Source organism: Rattus norvegicus, chromosome 17 (assembly GCF_036323735.1).
Source record: "Rattus norvegicus strain BN/NHsdMcwi chromosome 17, GRCr8, whole genome shotgun sequence".
NCBI lineage: Eukaryota > Metazoa > Chordata > Mammalia > Rodentia > Muridae > Rattus > Rattus norvegicus.
In genome coordinates this window covers 81,455,636-81,470,405 of record NC_086035.1, presented here as the reverse complement: position 1 = coordinate 81,470,405, position 14,770 = coordinate 81,455,636, and the positions used below count along the sequence as shown (strand labels likewise).

At 40.5% G+C, this 14,770-nt stretch overlaps 1 protein-coding gene across 1 annotated transcript in view; it reads left to right on the top strand.

Moving 5' to 3' along the window:
• The window catches only part of Cubn (cubilin), a 208,076-nt gene that overhangs the window by 31,289 nt on the left and 162,017 nt on the right, over positions 1-14,770 (top strand). The window contains exons 17-22 of the mRNA NM_053332.4: positions 166-356; positions 9,042-9,186; positions 10,008-10,186; positions 10,889-11,054; positions 11,494-11,710; positions 14,113-14,243. Coding sequence (NP_445784.3) covers positions 166-356; positions 9,042-9,186; positions 10,008-10,186; positions 10,889-11,054; positions 11,494-11,710; positions 14,113-14,243 — 1,029 coding nt within the window. The remainder of the gene's footprint in view (positions 1-165; positions 357-9,041; positions 9,187-10,007; positions 10,187-10,888; positions 11,055-11,493; positions 11,711-14,112; positions 14,244-14,770) is intronic.

Sequence of the window (14,770 nt, the reverse complement as noted above, 5' to 3'; positions counted from 1 at the left end):
GAACCTGGGAAACCTTGTCACGAACGGCATGGGCTCACACAGGGTGGACAGAGCAGAGTGGGTATTTAAATGTAGGGGGCAGCTAAAGTTTTGGAAATTGAACCTCATGTATGGAAGTCTGATGGATGCTATCTTCATGATCCTTCCTTCCTTCCTTCTCTTCAGCGGATCTGGACTGTGGTGGGAACTACACAGACACGGATGGCGAGCTCCTCCTTCCTCCTTTGTCTGGTCCTTTCAGTCACAGCAGACAGTGTGTCTATCTCATCACCCAAGCCCAGGGAGAACAAATAGTTATCAACTTCACCCATGTGGAGCTGGAGAGCCAGATGGGCTGTTCTCACACTTACATCGAGGTAACCTTTCCACTCGTTACCCTTGGGGGGTACTCATTACAGTTTCCATGTTGTGTAGAGTGGTGGTTTTCAAATGGCTGTTAAACCAGGTGCATCTAGAGCACCAGAGAGCTTGTCAGAAATGCTTGCCTTTGCTCGCTCGGCACTACTGAGCATGCTGGGGAGTGGGAAGACAAAGCAGAGAGTTCAAGAGCAAGTGTTCCTAGCAGATCGAAAAGAATCTGTCTAAACAGACCTAAGAAGGTAAAACAGCAAGCACTTCATAATGGAAGCCAAGAAGCAATAAGAGGAACATTGAAGCTAAAAACTCAGAGTAGGGCTACATTCTAAGCTGTTTGGAGGAGCTCTAATCATTAAGGCACATGCGCATGAGTAAACATATCTAGATATATTGATGGGATTAAGACTTCAGAGAGGTTTTCTGGAGCAAGTGTGCATGTCAGACATTATAGCTTAGAGAGAGTCCAATATTTGCCCATGGTGTCCAGCTAGTCTTGACAGAGGCATGCTAATTCATTAGATCCTCAGATCTTTCTGTTCCAATCTCAGGAATCTAAGGCTCGGGGAAGTTACCTTACCTGTCCACAGTAGGTGTTCAGTAAGTAGTTGTTTGAATTTAGGTGCAGACATATAATAGTGTGTCATTATTTACAAAAGGGAACATAGTCTTGCTTGGAGAGGAGGACCTTGTGAATTCCATACTCTACTTTGGAATCACAAGAAAATAGGAAGCCAGGTGCGGTAATTGTCTAAGATAAAGAAAAATGTCCTTGTGATAATGAGAAGCTCTTGAGAGTTGTGATATGTTTCTCACAGAGGTTGTTCTACTCGCAGTAGGACCTATCAGAGCATCCAGAATGAAAAACCCTCTGTGGCACTGATGAACATTCTCCATAAATTCCTGTCTAGTAAACTCTTTAAAACTGTTATGGGGAAGGAGAATCTCAAAACTGGTACCCAGCAAATTAATTTTGTAAAGCACAGTATTTTGTAGTTAGAATGGGACTTGGTTAATGATTTAGTCCTTATTTTAGTTCTGTTGTTAGATGTTTATATAACTTCGGGCAATTCTTTGAGTATTCAGTTCCTTTTTCAATGGGATACCTTAACTGTCACCTTTGTGAGAATAAAACCCAGGAAAGGAATGAGAAAGAAGGCCTTAAATGAAAAGAAGGCCTTACAGAACATTATACAAATATAAGGTCTCCTAGATGAAATTTTCCCTCTTGCCTTGATCATACCAGTTCAGAATCAATCAATAAGGCTCTACTATGGCTAGCTACACACATATTTACACTCTGATGCATGTGCAGCTTCCTTAGGTATTGATGGAAATTATAGAAATTATAAAACCAACCATTTACACACATACACATGTGTAAAACATACACAAACACATACATACTCATGCACAGACAGATAGATACACACACACACACACACACACACACACACACACACACACACACACATCCCTCAACTAAAGTTTCTACTTCTAAAAATCCATTTTGCCATGGTCAGTGTGATATGACTAAAGAAGGAGGAGTTGAAAAAAGATTAACTTTTAGCTCATTTGTTCTTGCTTAAGAAATCATTTAAATTGTATAGAATGGTATTACAGATGTGACAAAATCATCTTTCCAGAATAGAAAGCAGTGTCTCATTAATATTTTATCAGTGGCTCAAGCCATCAGACCTACTGTGAATGAAGGACATAGAAGGTAATAATAAAAGTTCAAATTTTTATTCCAGAAAATGCAAGTCGTGGGTTGAATAAGAATATCTAATGTATATGGCATTAAGGCAGAGGCTTGGAAGTAGGCTGTAGAGGGAAATGAATGGGATTTTTATACCCCATTTATAGTTCAACCCCTATAACCTGCATTTCACTCAGGGAAACTGTAAAAGAAGCATGACAGGAGAGGCTGATGGAGAGGAGTGCCGTGCCTCCTAGCAAAACAGAGAGGGTTCTGGGAAAGATCTTCCTTGCTCAACTTCAGGAACCAGCTCTGATTGGTGGAGAGAAAATGAGAGAAAGGAGACACACAGACAGACAGAAGAGCTGGGATAGGGTGTGCTGTCCTCTCTGATGGAGAACCTGCAGCACCCCAGAAACTTAGTTCACTAATTACAATACAGTTGGGTAGAGAGGCAGGGTTCTTGTGTACGGCCTAACAAGAAGGTGGGCTATTACTTACAGACAAACAAGGCAGATGGGAAAGACTGGTTTAGCTGGCCTCAGTAGGAGCAGTCACCATAGGAGAGGAGTCATCAGGCCATAAATATTCACAGAGAGAAAGATACGGTGGACGTTTCCTGCACACATGTCAACATCTGCACGCAGGGCACAGGAAGGCTTTGCTATCTATCCCTTTGAGCCTTACACCAGGGGCAAGCTTTGACTCTTTCTTGTGGGTCTGAGGCTAAGGTCCTTGGGCTGGCCACATCCATGTCAACATTCCCTCAGAACTTGACTTACTCAGGCCTCTGCCACTCCCCACAGATGCAGAAAAAAATGTTATATTTATGATAAAGAATTAAAAAGTGTATTATACAGATGAGAAATATACTATGAAAGAAAAGTATGGAGCTCTTGACTTGAGTCCTGCTGTAACTGGTCGGAAATGGCTCCCCTTAGGACAGTACATAGTTGGTATACAGTTGAGCAGTTGGCAACAGAGATATTAAAAAACAATGAGGATGACAGGTAGTGGCCAACACAGCCCCTGACTGAACAAGGTAAAAATAGGATAAGACAAAAAAAACAAAAAAACAAAACAAAACAATCTAAAAACAGACAACAGTGACTAGAATCACAAAGAAGAAAAGAAACTGGTAAGGGAAGTGCTAAGCCTTTGTCGCCATATATAAAGACAAGGAGATAAAGAGGTTGGTATGTATCCTGAAAGTCTGAGTGCTCTTAGCACTCACCCCAGTGAGTGGCCTGGACAGCACATCCACGATGAGGATGGGGAGGAGAGGGAAGACATTGCATGCTGAGTTTATAATCAGGAGAGAAGATACTTTTTTTTTTTTTTTTTTTTTCGGAGCTGGGGACCGAACCCAGGGCCTTGCGCTTGCTAGGCAAGCGTTCTACCACTGAGCTAAATCCCCAACCCCAGAGAAGATACTTCTAAAAAAAAATAGATTATATTTTCTTGATCTTAGAAAGTTCATTTGAAACTCTAATAAATAATTTTCTTGGTGGAAATATTGGAACCAACACCGTCTCGTGAGACTTCCAGTGTCCCTAAAGTGCTGAAATGGTGGCCACAACATGGTCAAACATGCTAATGAAGAATAAAATAGTAACAGCCGATGATAATGATAATAACAATGATATTAATAATCTTATTATTACTCGAATACCCTGCCTGGGTTCTCTCATCATCTATTCCGTGCACGTCATTCTCTCACTTGAGGTGATGCTACAGTTCTTCCCCCCTCTCCTCAATTAGCCTAACGTGGTGTCTAAGATCAAGTCCCTCTGCTATTGTATCCATCAGTCTGAGATTCAATTTGCAGGGAGTATGAATTCACAGTTCGCACATTGAACATTACCATATGGTCAGCTTCTCTTTTCTACCCTGGGATAGGTCATATCTCCTCGTTTCTGGATATTTTATTTGCTCTGAATTAAGATTTCAGACCTAAATGGATTTTAGAATCTGTAGAGAAAAAACAGACCTGGATCATTAGCACACAGAGAGATGAGTGATACCTGAAACCACAGCTTTGAGACCCCGATCTGTTCCCCCACGCCAAAGCCTTTTGCTTACTCAGCTCTTCAGTTCACATTTAAAATTTCCTATAAGCTGTGTTTTGCAGCCCAGTTAATCTTAGCTCTCTGTACAGGAAATGGTTCCTTTATAAGAACTCAGGGTCTAATGAGTAGTTTTTCTTTAGGAGCTGTTTCAACCTCTAAGTGCCATTTGCAATATACTTCATAGGCTGAATAGCCTGGGTTATTCACTATATCCTGGGGCTCTGGATTTGTAATATTCAGCATTTACAAAGTGAATAAATAAATCTTCGAGAGGCAGGCAGCTGTGCTCAGTTGCTAAGGAACTGACCTTGTAAGCATGAGGGCCTGAGCTTGAAGGCCCGTATGCAGGGGCCACATGTTTGTAATCCCAGTGCCTTGGGTATTCAGGATAGGAGGCTCCCTGAGGTCAGCCAATCGACCCTAATTTGTGAGCTCCAGGCCAACTAGAAACTCCATCTCAAAGGAGGCAGATGGCATTTTTGAGGATGACACCCTAAGGTGTCCCTTGGCCTCCACATGTGTGCACCCCTTCACACACACGTGTGTTTACCACAACATACATGTGCACCTGTACAAACACAAGCCCCCACACATGTACAGTGAAACAAAATAAATCCTGGAGAAACCTGAGCCTAGTTCACAGAACACTGGTGTTTCATACCAGGTCCTGTGGTTCCTTTGCACACATGACCACTAAATTGGTGAATTCACGGTGCTCTCTCTGCAAAGGACCATTATGTGATATCCATGACTTCTTTAGAGAAACTTGGTTACTGCAAACCCAGTTTCAAAATTAGTTACCTTTCTTTGGCTTGTGCTACGGAAGGCAATTAATAATGTTCCCCAGGCAAATCAAAAGTGATAACAAACAGAACCCACTCCGTGGCTCATTAGTGCATCTATTTCCTGACCGTGTCAGCATGTTGGTTTGGGATCTGGTCCCCATGAGGCTTTGTTGATGTGGCTTTAGCTTTGTAGGACCCAGGCTCCTGGCTTCTGAAGAGGAAAAGTAAACAATGGTTGGGTCACCCACTGACAGCCAAGGCCTGTGTGTAGATAGGTTCATCATGGCTACTGGCCTTCCTCAAGGCTGAGCAGTTGCTATGGCAAAACCCACAGTCAATGGGAAGGATAAGTGTTCACACTCCATCAGGAGACATGGCAACTCTCCTGGCTGAGGACAGATATTCAATCCTCTCACATAAAAGGAACCAGTAATTATGAAATATGAAACAGTCTATTCTAGCTTCCAAGCACAAGGGAAAGAGATTTCTGTTAGACGAGAGTACAGATTTACAAGTGCCCAGTCATTAAGTACAAATGAATTTGGGGTCAGTCAGTTGGAGCACTTGATAAATTTTATTCCAGTATCTCTCTTTAAAATGCGATGGGTAAAGTATTGCAGTGCCTGGGGTCCGGAGAGAATACAGGCTTTCAGAATTAATAAGGTTTCCTTCCACAAAAACGAAACAGAGCCGAAATCAATTGTACCTTCCAGGACTAGGGCCCTCGAGGTCTGGAAGCTCTTCTTACAACATCTGGCTGGCAGCTGCGTTTCCTAGCTAACGGTCCTTGAGCTTCATTAATCAAGACCCTAGGGAACGGCAAACTTCACCCAGCTCTGAAGCTGTCTGGCTGTTTTTCTTCCCCTCTTGTCGTCTTCTAATGGACTAATAGAAAAGGAGAGACAGTGATCGTAGAAGAAGAATATAGAACCCAGGGGGTTAGAGCAGGGCACCATCTTACTTGTGTTTCCCGTGTCCGAGTCTTCGAGAGTGTAGCATGTATGCTGCCTCTCTTAAAGACTGAATTGAAGATTGTACAACAGGAATTTGTCAAATACTATAAGTGACTATTTACAGAGGTTTTGTTTTGCCTGTCTTTTGGTTTGTTTTGGTTCGGTTAGATACTAAAGGGACACTTTCCCAGCCCTCTGAAACTTGCTGTTCAAGTCAAGTAGCATAACTTGACTTTAGAATAAGAAATTCGTGTCGTAGGTGTCAAGAGCTTAGAATAAGGAACCGGTGTGAGCCTGGCTCAGTGGGGTAGCTTGTGATTCCCTCACGTGGCTGAGCTTTTAAAACACTTGCACTTCTTACCTTTGCCGAACATCCTTGGGTATGAATCCGCATGCAAATCTGCCTGCATCTTGGATGTTCCTATGGTAGCATCATGGGTGTAATGCCCGTGATGTATAATTGACGAGCATCCTTCTAGAACTTCGTGCTTCTACTAGTTTGGGATGAGAGGAACAATGTCACAGCATCCTACCAAACTCTCCCTTACTACGCACTGCCCTTAACCTAAATAATTCTTACTGACCTCGGCTGGCTTAAGGACACGTCTCCTGAACACTCCATAGTTCCTGGTGTGTATTCTTCCCCTGAGTACTCCGTAATTCCCTGTACGCGTTCGGGGCACTTTTCTACTGTCAGTGTGTTGTATGCCATTATTGTGCTATTTTGAAATGAAATTCATCTATATAGATTTACGTGCACTATATTAAAAACGCTGTTATGAGAAAAATTAAAGGCAACAGAATAAATAACGTACTTATTCCAATATGTGAGAAACCTGGGTGAGCCCCAGCTTGAGATAAAACACAGTCAGTTGTTCGTCTCTCAAGCTGCCAACATTTCTCCACAATAAATGCGGGCAGACGAAAACAGTATTCCCCCCAAACCCCATTGTTGTTTCATTGATCATCCTGAAAAACTGTGAATATTTAAAATTTCCAAAAGTACCTTGTTTAATATGTAAATGTGGATGACATTTTATGTTTAACAGCAATACTTTCCCCCAGGTGAAAATCACACACGATGTCAGGAAATCCTTGGGAGTGACTCTCACATGATAGACTTCCTTCCTGTGCAGCCTGGCAGTGCTAAAACTCGATTTATATAGACCAGGCTGGCCTCAAACCTGGATATCCTCCTGCTTCTGCCTCCCAAGACTGGGATTAAAGGCACGCGCCATCACTGCCCCACTGGTAGTGTGATTCTTAACTGCTCTACGCTAGTCTCGCCCCGTCAACATCAGAATGATAGAACAAACAAGCCAAAACAAAAATAAAGTCCTCCCCAGATGCCTTGCTGTGGTACCCACTGAGCCTCAGTCTTAAGCGACGGGGCTGAGGCTGGCTCCTGCACAGCCATCATGCTCGTATGACTCCAGAGAGTGTGTGTGCCTGTCTCCAGTTCCTGTGTGCACTGACTGTCCGAGAGGCTCCTGCCAGCACAGGGCTGGCTGCTTATCAATTCCTTGCTAATGCTAATTGAGAGTGATTAATCTTGGGGCCACTCTGTCCTCTACAATAATCTCATGGAGCTGGAGTCTCGTGCATACTCTTTGTTCAATTCTCAACTGTGGAGAGAGTCTGCAGTGCTTCACCTTTTAAAATGTCAGAGACATCAAGAGCTCTTCTTAAGTCGGTGTTTTATTACCAGAAGCCTTGGGAAACGTCACTGCCCTCTCCCATTAGCTAGGCTTAGATGGAGGGACTTGTTAAGATTATGAAGGCAGCAGGCTGGTGAGAGATGGGGACATGACAGGGCCCTCTGACACACTTCATGGCCACTGCACCGAAAGGTGTGGACTGTCGCCTGAAATCAGTGGATTGTATTAGAATAGCTTACCTCTTCCTTCCTTAGCTTTGATTTAATATTTATTACATGCGTGTATCTGTTCGTTCAGTGTGTGAGCCTCTCCAGTCCATAATGTCTTAACCGAGCAGGAATGCCAACAGACATTTTGGCACTCGAGAAGCTACCCTGTTGTTTGGTATATAAGGCTGGCAATGGTCTGTGCGTTCATTTTCCTAGGACTTTGTTTAGGATTCCGTATGTATATTTGTAAGTGGAATTGATTCATGGTTTTCATTTTACTTATGTTGGGATTTGATGATAGAGGATTATGCCGTGCTTGCGGCTTTATACATGGAGAATTATCTTCTTCTTAAGAGGGCAGAAGATTTAGCAAATACACGTCATCTTCTCACAGTGCTTCTTCCTTCTCAGGGGAAGCAGGTGGGAGAGCCATGCAGTGAGGCTCTGTTTTATCCGGGGCAGCCATTCCTCTTTTGCTCTTCTTCAGTTCCTTTTACTGATTTATATAATTTTATTAAAATAATCTATCTTGAGCACTCAAACACGTAAATGTGCATAACTGTATACAGAATTGCGTTTAATTAATTGCATGTTTTGTAGACTGTGTGTTTGTGACTTGTTTATAATTTTTTATATTTTATACTTAAGAGGCATATTTTTTCATTTTCTTTTTAGATTTGTCTAAAATTTGCCTTTGGAATGCCCATTCTCAACCCTCCTTTAAAAATCTGTTCTTCCGTGCATTTATGATTCTACTGTCTTTTGTATTTTAATAATGAGGTTTTAATCTTAGCTTTTCACTTTTTTTAAATGGGTTCATTCTAAGATTTTAGCATTGACTCTCTCTCTCTCTCTCTCTCTCTCTCTCTCTCTCTCTCTCTCTCTCTCTCTGTCTCTCCATCTCCCTCTCCCTTCCTCTCTGGCCTTCCTATTTTTTTAAAAATGTTTTTGGTAATGAACAGAGTTTATTCCTTGGATTGCAAACTTTCTTTTCTTGATATGCTATATTCTTCGTTTTTGTTGTTTGGGGAAACTGCAGTTCCAGATTTATGGCCTCTTTGATACTATGGATATTAAGGCATTTTAATAATTATGTAGTTACAACTGTATTGATGTAATATTGTTATCAATATTTGATACCAATTGTTTGTATTAAAATCGACCCACTGTTTACTTCTAAATGTAACATAGACACTGCTAAATTAAACTTGTATTTGTTTTGGATGTGTTATTGACTAGTCTCCAAACACTCCCACATCTACCAAAGTGATTTTCTAATTAGCATTACAAATCTTTCTTTAATTTTCTACTTAGGTTGGAGACCATGACAGCTTACTTCGAAAGATCTGTGGCAATGAAACCTTGTTCCCCATTAGATCAGTTTCTAATAAAGTCTGGATCAGATTGAGAATAGACGCTTTAGTCCAGAAGGCTAGTTTCAGAGCTGACTACCAAGTTGGTAAGGAAACTTCTGCTTCTGTATGTGCGTCTGTTTGTCTGTTTCTTTCCCTCTCTCTCCCCACCCCCACTGTGCGCATGTGTGTCTGTGGCGTGCTGATAGAGGCCAGGGTACTGGTGTTGAATTTCTTCCTTATTCCCTTTCCATCTTATTGAGGCACAGTCCCTCCCTGAACATTGAACTCTACAGTTAAGCCGGATTTGCTGGCGACTGAGCTCTAGGGAGCCATCGACCTCTATGCTTTCAGCCCCGACCCCCAGGGCTGGGATTGCAGACACACACTATTGTAGCCAGCTTCATGGGTGCTGGAGATCAGAATTCATGCATACACCACAAGTACTTTATTGACAGAATCATGTTCTCATCCACACCTATTTTAAAAGTATTTTATTACTTTATGCGAATGGACTTTTTGTATACTTGAATATCTGGACGCAGCATGTGTGTGTCCCGCTCTCAGAAGCCAAGAGAACTGTCAGGTCCCCTGAGACTGGGTATACAGCTGTTGTGAGCTGAGTTATGGGTGCTGGGAATCAAACCTCTAGAAGAGTAGCCAGGGCTTTTTACCCAGCCACCTCTCTAGCTCCCTAACCATCCCTTCCCACATGTTTTTTAAAATGTCAAAGTCACACATTATTCTAACATTTTAATTTTAATTTATTTGAGTATTATATGTTCTTGAATGGCAGGAAAAATATTCCCATAAAAGTGTCACATTCTGCTGTATTTTTAGGCAGAGTTAAATTTGCAATGAAATTGAGGTCTAGAATTCTTTATTCTGAGCAAATATAGTTATCTTTTTTTAAAAAATTTATTTACAGCTTGTGGGGGTATGTTAAGAGGAGAAGGATTCTTTCGCTCACCTTTCTATCCTAACGCATATCCTGGACGAAGAACCTGTAGGTGGACCATCTCCCAACCCCAAAGACAAGTTGTCCTTCTTAACTTCACTGACTTTCAGATCGGAAGTTCTGCCTCCTGTGATACAGATTATATTGAGGTAGGAGTGAAACACCATTATTAATAAAGGCTCTAAATACCTTTGTGTGAAAAGGAACATTGTTTGTACAGGTCAATATCTCATAAATATAGACATAAAATTTCCTAGCAGAATACAACTTAATAGAATCCAGTATACATACATTATATGCATATATATATATACATAATTATGAAATGTGATTTATACTAATATATGTAGATTATTATATTCTAAAAATCATTGAACATGTTAGTACAAAATAGAATAATATCAGTAAAGGATAACATTTTTCACTTAGAAGAATGCACAGAAAAGCACTTAACCGAATCTACCTGCATCTTATAATAAAAACAATAAAAAAAAAAACAACTGTGGAAAGAACTCTCTTCCATAAGAGGCACTAAAGCTGCCGAGATGCCATCAGACACAGTGATAGAGGTACGAAATGCTTTGCCTCGGTGACTGGTTGGTAGACTGCCTTGTCATCTCCTCCCTTCTGCTCAGCATTGTACTGGAAACTCTCGCCAGGGCTGTGGTACAAGCAAAAGATGTCCCCCGAGTGGAAAGCAAGAAATAAACCTTGTTCTTCTCATGGTTCCCAAAGGAGATTGATTCTGCACCTCCTTCTCAGTTACCGGCTGCCAAGGGCTTCACCACAGGTTGGAATTTTCCAAATGGATGTTCAACAAAATTAACTTGGCTCTATCTAATTTTCCTTAGATTGGTCCCAGCTCTGTCTTGGGATCTCCTGGAAATGAGAAGTTTTGTAGCTCAAACATACCGTCATTTATAACATCTGTATACAATATTCTTTATGTTACATTTGTGAAAAGTTCTTCCATGGAAAATCGTGGCTTCACGGCTAAGTTCAGCAGTGACAAACTAGGTAGGAGCACGTTTCCCTCTCCCCTTTTATGCTGCTATCAGAGTAAATGGGCAGTTGTACAAGGATGTTTATGTGTGTAAGGCTCTGGGTTCAATCCCCACCTCTAAAAATACAAGTTCCTTACAATAGCAAAGTATATAAGAGTGAAAAATTATAAAGTACAGTTAAAACAAACACTATACTTTCAACAAATATTTAACAATAACTATCTCATACCTATTAACAAAAGAAAAACTAAGTTGTTGTAAGTCGCATGTAAGATTGGCATTGTCTCTTCTGCGCTTTTAATCGATGATAAGCACATCTTGTTTTGGGGCCCGTGCAGATTAACATTGACTGTTGTGATGATGATTGTTGTTTTTATTTTGGGGCTCATGCAGCTCATTTATTAACTGTTGTGATGACGACTATTGCTCTATTATTACTAATTCTGGCACAGAGTGTGGAGAAGTTCTCACGGCATCTACAGGAATTATCGAAAGTCCAGGTCATCCAAACGTCTACCCAAGAGGTGTAAATTGTACTTGGCATGTAGTAGTCCAACGCGGCCAACTGATCCGTTTGGAGTTCAGTTCCTTTTACCTGGAGTTTCATTACAACTGCACAAACGACTACCTGGAAATTTATGACACTGCCGCTCAGACTTTTCTTGGGAGGTGAGAATATTTTGGATTTTTTTGAGGCTGAACTTTGAAGCATAATATTTAGATTTTTGTACACAGATGACCAGAAGCGATAATGCACTTAAATCACTTTATATCTAGTTTATTTTATTTTATAAATTAGCAACATACTATTATATCTTGAAGTAAAGTGCATAGGATAGTAAGGTTGTGTATATTTTTTTTAAACAAACAATATGACATCGACTATAGCCACCCTGCCAGGTAATGCATATCTCAGAATTTCTTCTTTCTAACTTGAATTACCCGTCTTTTACTGACGTCTTTCCTTCTTTACCCTTATCCCAATTACTCTAGGTCCTGGTGACACCATTCATTACCTTCTCTACAGTTTTAGACCCATGTATCAGTGAGATAGATCATGTGGTTCTTCTGCTTCTGTTCCTGGCTTATTTAACTTAATATAATGCCCTCCAAGTTTGCCTATTTTGTTCCGTATGGCAAGATTTCATTCCTTATAAAATGGAGTTCTGTGGTATTTAGCTCAACACCACATCTTCTGTATTCGTTCATTCATCTGCTGATGGACACAGGGCCTTTCTACATCTTTGCTATTGTGCTTAATGAGCACGAGGGTCGAGTTACCTCTTCAGCATACTGATCTACTTCCCTTCAGATGCAGTCTCATATTAATTAATATTTGATAGACTGTTCAGAACTTTTTATTTTATGCTTTGGATGCCAGCCATTTTACATTCTTATAAAAATATATTTGGACTTTGTCCTGGAATGGTATTAAGTTACTTAAACCCAAGTTTTAAGTTTCCAGTTTCCCTTTTAATTATGTATTTCCTGCTTTTGAGGGTTTCCCTTCCTCATTTGATATTTAGTGTCTTGAGAGGCACTTATATATTTTTCCAAGGACTTCTGACTTTGGAGTGCAAAGTTAAACTAGACCTTTTTTTTTTATTATGTTTGTATTGAATGTAGGGTTTCTCTGCTTTTTAAAGGTTAAATTCTTAAATATTTATTTATTTATTTATTTATTTATTTATTTATTGTGTACCAGTTTATTAGCTGTATGTATGTCTCTGTGTCACAATCATGGTGCCCACAGAGGTCAGAATCTGTTCCCCTGGCACTGGCGTTGTAGGCAGTTACTAACCTCGATGCAGAGGCTGGGATTGAGCCCCTGTCTTCTGGAAGATCAGCTACGCACAGAACTGCTGCGCTATCTCTCTTGCCTCCTCTGATGGCTTCTTTTTAAAGTTCTTCTTGTATCTTCTTTTCTTTCCCTCTATTAACTTTGTAAACACTATCATTTTAAATTATCTCTAAACTTCTTCCCTCCGTCTTTACTGCTCTTCACCTTCCTTTAATTCTTACCTTAGTCTTTCATCTAAAACTTTCTTCTTTTCAAAAGTAACATAAGACTATTTTTAACCATGACAAAATGAAGATTTTGCTGAGTGGAATAAGCTTTAATGATTATGGCCCACCTTAGGATACAAGACCATGTGTGCACAGTTATTTAATCTATCTGCCTTCAGTCTTATTGAGATGATAAATCTCTGTTCTCACTAAAAGGTTATTGTACATCAAACTTATTTAATTTTTCTGTTTCTCATATTCAACATTTTAGCTTATTTCTGGTTCCATATTATTTTCCTCTCTTGTTCCAAGCATGCATTGTCTTGAGATTTCCATTTTTCTCAGCTCTTCATCCTACAGGTGTTTCTCCAAGTAAAAAAACATGGCATCGTGTCGTGTATTGTAGCTGTGTTCAGGGGATTGCTAGAATAGATTTCTGAGTAAAGTTTCCTTGCTCTGAAGGAACAGTGACACGGTTTACTGACCACACTCTTACCTCTTCGTAAGGGAGCTGTTTAAAGACAGCAGATAACTTACACAGAGGTCGCTATCCAGGGACTCTTCTCAATGCTTAGTGACAGTCTCTTACCTGCTCCACACGTTCAGAATGATGTGAAGTCTACAGAGAAAATGACCCAGAGCAATTAAGCCATGTGTCCAAAGTCACAATGCTCCTGAGTGACGGGGCTACCTAGGGCTGTGCTGGGTGGGTTTTGGGGGCTTTAATATAGTAGTAAACACAGTAAAGGAATATAATTCCTTTAATATAGGTCTATGAAAAAGTTCCTCAGCATGCTAACAGCAGGTGACTGCAGCCCCAGCTTCCTACTCTCGTTACATTTTGCATGACTTTCAAAGCATTCGGTGCGACGTACAACTCTTCTAGTGTGTTTGTATTGTTACTGAAATATACTTGGCCTCAAGGTTGATGTGAAATAGATAACAGCCCAATGTCATCTTTATTAATATCATATTTGCATAACCTATTGCTTGGAATATGGGTTCAAATCTATCAAACATTTAAAATTTTGTGTATGTGTCTCTCCTTTCTTCATTTGGAACAGATACTGTGGAAAATCCATCCCGCCTTCTCTTACCAGCAACTCTAATTCAATAAAGCTGATATTTGTGTCTGACTCCGCCCTTGCCCACGAAGGCTTTTCCATAAATTATGAGGCAATCGATGCATCATCAGGTAACACTTCCTCTATTTCAGAAGAGATCTAATATCTAAAGCACACAAGTGCTTACTTGGAATAAAGTATAGAGACAATGTTCACCTGATTAAAAGTAGGGTAATACAGTTACTTGAACTATGTGCCTTCTTAAGGATTCTGGGACCTAATTTTTATATCATAGTTAGAAGGAGTCGGATACAGAAAAGTAGCATCCAGTGCATATCCACAGCCAGCACATGGTACCCCTACTTGCCGAGCATTCCACAGCTTGTGGGGGGTGGTTTCTGGGCCTCATATTCCTCCTGAGACTCTTGTGTCTAGTTACTGTTGAGGTATTTATCTTCTAAAGCCTTTATTCCCATCATAAATAGAGAAAAAAGAGTCTTATTCAAGATTCCTAGCCAGTTTTTCACTTATTTGTCCTCCAGGAAGCTTGGTCACTGTACTTTGATCCAGGCAAAAGTTCAGCTTCTGTGTTCTGAAAGCATGGCTTTAAAAATCCAAAGGGCAAGAGAAATGGATACATTGATCACGGGTGGAACTT